General features: G+C 33.8%; 1 protein-coding gene across 1 annotated transcript; it reads right to left on the reverse strand.

Annotated features, from left to right (window-relative positions):
* Positions 1–2093: 2093 nt before the first annotated feature.
* On the reverse strand, positions 2094–5450 carry LOC113077774 (chemokine-like receptor 1). The gene is made up of 2 exons (XM_026250042.1): positions 5394–5450; positions 2094–3579 (listed from the first exon to the last, which is right to left on the reverse strand). Exons 1-2 carry the CDS (start codon positions 5395–5397, stop codon positions 2531–2533), a joined length of 1053 nt encoding a protein of 350 aa, XP_026105827.1. The 5' UTR covers positions 5398–5450; the 3' UTR covers positions 2094–2530.
* Positions 5451–5681: the final 231 nt, after the last annotated feature.

The following is a 5681-nucleotide window of genomic DNA, read 5'->3' on the forward strand; positions in this document are numbered from 1 at the left end:
AATGTAGCTGTATAATGAAAATATTTATTTTCTTCAGTTGGCTGTTTTGTAAACTCATTTCATAAAGTCATGAAGTTACTTTTGACATGATGAGCACACAGCAAATGTGTGCTTTTGGCATATGAATTTCTTGCACTTCACACACATGGTGCTGGTTTTGCTGTTGCACATGAATGGGCACACCTCACATCTCTTCCATTTTTTTTCCCTATCATCTGTGTTCACTCCTTTATTTTCTGTGGGTCTGACTCCAGATGCACGTTTCTGCCCTCCATGTTCAGAATCTCTTTGGGTAGCTCAGGTTTGTCATTTGTAATTTGCCATTAATTTTGAACACCATGATTTAGCTTTTCGAAGTGTGTTTGGTTAGGGTTAGAGCACTTTTAGATACACTTACACTTTAGAACTGGAGCTGATGCCTGACATACATGAAATATTTTTTATTTTTATTTTGTGTCTGTACAGTTTCTTTTGAATGGCTGTCTATGAGGGTCAAACTGACCTACGAACATCACACAAGTAATTTTAATTTTGCGTGTATATGTAAAAAAAACCCAGCATGTTGAAACATATCCATGATGATAAATGAGAAAGAGTCACAAAATATCAATAAAAGAAAAAAAGGTTTAATATTTTTTCAGGTAGCTTGAAAAAATAAATGATAGGTAATTTTTACCATCTGTGGCTTACAAAATATTTTCTGTATTGAAATAAGTGTGGAAATCCTAATTTTTTAGCTTTAAAAAGTAGTAAAATAATAAAATAACAAAATATAACCAAGAAATGTTATTATTTTGGTTCAGTACAGTTTCCTTAGAGCGTTAAAATATGCGGGTCAAATTGACCCGCGAACATCACAAACGTAATAGTAATTTTGTTTGTTCATGTCAAAAAACACCAGCATGTTGAAACTTTGCATGCATGTTCATGATGATAAATGAGAAAAAGTCAGTAAATATCAAGAAAAAAAACATAGGTTAACCAGTATTTCCAACAACTAGAAAATCGAAAAGGGTCAAATTGACCCACAACATAACACAAGGGTTAATTAATTTGCAAAGCATCAAGGAAATAAATGTTTGAAAACTAAAGAAGCTAAGAAACAAAACAAACTCTTTAACAAAACCAAAATAATAAAAAGTTGATAAATTAATAAAAATATATTTCAAGAAATGTTAAACCTGCAAAACTTTTAAATTGAAAAGAGCTTTAAGTAAAAGGTCATTAATCTTACCGGTTTTCTGGATAGTACTGTGAGTTGATTGGACTAGTCACTACTGGTTCCTAACACTTGGTTAAATATCTTCTTAACGGTAAGAGATGATGACTTATTCATATTGACAGGAAACATAGAAATAATTTGGAGAAGTGATGCTCTCTGGAGTCTGTCCAAGGTCACTTTGTAATGAAAAAATCCATTTATCCAAAATGCATTAGTGGGACATTTAGATGTTCAGCTCATTCTCAGTAAATCATGCCATTTTATACCACGTGTTGTCGTGACTTATTATGTATATAATTATAATGAATATCTCACATTTTAATATGAGTTCTTCATGTTAGCTGCCCACTAATTAAGATATATATGTCCCCTTAATCAGTTGTAAGATAGCATCCTCAATTTAGTTTCTATTTTCCTCCACACTTTGCTTTCAACGCCTGCTTTAGCTGCACTCGCCATTAAAGGAAAAGTATTTCATTAATGTCAACTGCTCAATGCATTATTGATTTGATTACACAAACACACGTCAGCCTCTGTAATAGTGCTTTTGGCGCAGGGCTGGTATAGACAGTGACAGACAGACAGATATATATATATATATATATATATATGTATATACGGTATAGGTTTAATGTTGTGACTGTGTTTTATGTCTAATAAAGGTCAGGCAGAATTAGCATACAAATTGTATTCATAAAAAACTGAGTAAGACTGAATGTTTCAGACAGAATATCTTCAGTTTTGTTGATTAAATACACATTAGCAAAATATATTAGAGCTTTTTATTAACAGTATTACAATGTGGCTAAACTTTTGTGTAAAACAAGTCAGTGACAAGATTATGTAAAACTGAAAGATATCTTGAAAATATTTTATAATGTTAAAATATTTCTACAAAGCCACTTTAATAAGCAAAGTCAAAGTCAAGTATAAAATAAATCATTTGTAGGCTTTCCATTAAAAGCATAAACAACACAAACAATTTTCAACCAAACTAGAAGCAGCAACATTGTCCTGACCAATGGCGTGAGTTTGGGGCGTGGCTACCAGTTGTTCCAGTCAGTGGAAAATGGGGGCATGTCAGAGTCAACAATGAAAAGTCATTGTTTTTAGTTTGATGACAATGATGGCACATACATTGCAACATTTAAACCTTAAGACTGTCTTTGAAACAATATGGTTTTGAACCTCTGGAATAAGATGGCAGGCATCATCAACCGTCAACGTAATGCGGCACGAGCTTGCTAAAACACTTTCTCAGATCACTTCAGTCTAACATGGGGAATTAATATCTCTGTGACTGCTTTTCTAACAGCAAGTCTTGCTGTCCTGCCCACTGCCGCATGATGAGATGGTTGTTTCATTATTCTGTTTGAGACCTTGTGATTCTGAGAGGCGTGAACATGTGGAAGCGCGAGATGTTCGGAAAGACAGATGATCTTCAGCAAAAGCCGTCTCCAGCACCAGCAGCAGAGATTGTTTAAGCTTCATTTTAAACTCCTCGCACATGAACACATAGAGAATGGGGTTCAGACAGCTGTTGAGATGAACCAGGCAGCTAACAAATGGAGCCATTTGATTGATTACTTTTTCAGTTTCACTCCACCCATTTTCGTGTGCAATTACGAGAGACAGTTGTTGAACATGAAAAGGAAACCAGCATATGAAAAAGGCCAGGATTACAGATATAATGACCCGGAAAGGCTTTAGCTTCTTTCCTCTTTTGAGACGTTTGGCCCGCACTCCGATAGCAATGTATGAAGATGCAATGATCAGAAAGGGGATGAGAAAGCCCACTATAAACCTGTATATGAACAGAGACTTTGTGATGCTTATATTGCAAACATAGGCACATTTGTAATTCTCTCCTGAGCGGCACATGACAAATGGGATGCTGCAGCAAATGGCTAAAACCCACATGAGTGTACAGATGATCCTGGCTTTGACCAGAGTTCGTTTGTTTTGAGCCCAAACAATCACCCAGGTGGACAGGCATCGGTCCAGACTGATGGCAGTGAGCAAAAAAATGCTTGCAAACATGTTTAGCACCGTCACAAAGTTAGCAAACTTGCACATGAAGTCACCAAAGAGCCAACACTTCTTGTTAAAGGCATGAACAATGTAGAGGATGAGGATTAAGATGAAGATGAAGTCTGCAATCGCCAAGCTGAGAAACCAAATGGAGTTTACGGTCGTCTTCATTTTGTAGCCAGTCACATATATGACAAGCCCGTTTCCAACAAAACCCAGAGCAAGGACGACAAAGTATATGAATATATTGAAAATTTCCATGCTTGAAAACTCTGAGTTGTTCAACTGTGGACCAGTGATATTTTCACATCCCGAACTGTTGTTCGCTACACAGAGAAAAGAGAAAGACAATGGTTTATGAGAGAAGTAACATTTCTGATTCTTTCCTTTGAGTTTTGAACTAAAAATGTAGTCTACTAGAATGATTTGCTTGACAAATTCATCTGATATAGTTCACAAGTGTAACTCACTGAGCTCACTCAGTCATCCTGTTAATTGTTAACTATGGAGGCCCATTACGGCCAACAAATGAAATAAAAATAATTGCTACTTTTTAATCTCACAATTTGTTTGTTGACTTGTTTTTCTTTCAATTCTGAGAAAGAAATCAGAATTTTCAAGATATATAATTGTGAGATATAAACTCAGACCTGCATGATATAAAAACTAAATTGTGAGATTACATCTGGTCATTTTTCTGCCGCGGACTGAAAAATACTGCAGTTGCAATCTAATAAATTTTATCAAAAAAAAAAAAAAATCTTATTTTACAAAACCGACATTTTTAATCTGAATTTGTTGACGTCTCGCAATTCTATTTTTTTTCTTCTCAGAATTGTGAGTTTGTTTATATATTACAATTCTCAGTTTATATTTTACAATTTTGTATTTTGTTCTCAATATTCCAAAGGACAAAAGGCAGAACTGTGCGATAAAAAGTTGCAATTCCCTTTTTCATTTCTTTTTTTTCTTTCTTTTTTTTTTTTTATCCTGTGGCAGAAACAAGCTAACATTGTCAACAGCTCACTTGAAGGAATAAAAAAAAGTTAGTAATGATTTTAATTTCTGCATAAAATATGTTTTAATTTCATTATTATTATTATTATTACAGCTTTGATTTTTTATATTAATCTTATTATTGTTCAGTTTAACACTTTATTATTGTTCAGAAATTTTACACATTTCCAGTCATTGTAAACCATGCTCAAGATAAAATCATCTATTTCTCAAAATGATGGGGAACAAATGTTTGCAAATTGAGAGTTTATAATACGATGAGATACTCATCCTTACACCAGGGGGCATCATGTCCTATTTAATTAAATTACATGTAAAATACATAGTTTATATTGTAAATTACTTTGTTCTAAAACAAAATTATACTTTTTCTTAAACCTTCCACTTTTAACCCAACATAAATATTATGTAATTTAATAAGTAATTTAAATTACAGCTGTTAGATTAAAAAGACTGTCAGCAAAATCTTGCTACACAATTCACATTAACCGTAAGACCACAAAACACTAGCCAGTATAGAACAGGCAAGACTCTAACTCATAAACAATATTTTATTGATGTTCTGAATGCAATACTGCTTGCAGCCAATTTTGCATGTAAGCAAATAGTTTTTGCATTAATACAGTTGCCAAATGTTGCATCCTGTATGACCATAGCTTTTTAACCACTACTGCCTAGCATGGCACACACTGCATGTTACAAAATTTTCAGAAACTATCATTTTAAATATTTTGTTTGTCATTTCATCTTAAAATAGGGTTTTACATTAAGGAACAACAACAGGTAAAGATGAGATGGTTTTTAGATGTCAGTTGGATTAGAGTCTAAGCTTTCAACTCCATTGAAGTCTGAATGCTGCTTAATCTTGATCAAATCAACCATTCAGAAGTATTTGAGATAAAGAAACCAAACCAAAGGGTTGGAGGGATCAAAAGATGCATGCCATTAAAAAAAAAAAAAAAACAACAACAAAAAAACAGCATTAAAACAAACATAAAATCCCCACATCGGCCGGTTCTTTTTTAAAGAGCATCACATCTGTCTCAGTAAAACCTAAATTTGCCTGCTATATAGGCTTAAAAAGTGTATCAAACAGGAATATTGCATAGATAAAGGTTCTTACCCATTTTAGTCCTTCCCGTCTGTTCTCCCTTCAAGTGTGTTATCAAAGCTCCTAACGTCTTTGCACAAACAACTGGTGGTTAGTTCCCCTTTACTTATTGAAAGAGAGAGTGGGGAGGAGTGATGATGCAACAAGGGAACTATGCTTCTGTAGAAAGCAATATTTAATATCAGCTTTCAAAGGAAAAATCTTCAAAGGGAATCCGGAACAGAAACATGATTATAACTGTTTATTAACACAATAAGACAAAAATGAATAAATAAATAAAAAATACTTATGGCAACAGCA

This window comes from Carassius auratus, unplaced genomic scaffold (genome assembly GCF_003368295.1).
Source record: "Carassius auratus strain Wakin unplaced genomic scaffold, ASM336829v1 scaf_tig00023221, whole genome shotgun sequence".
In the NCBI taxonomy this organism is placed as follows: Eukaryota; Metazoa; Chordata; class Actinopteri; order Cypriniformes; family Cyprinidae; genus Carassius; species Carassius auratus.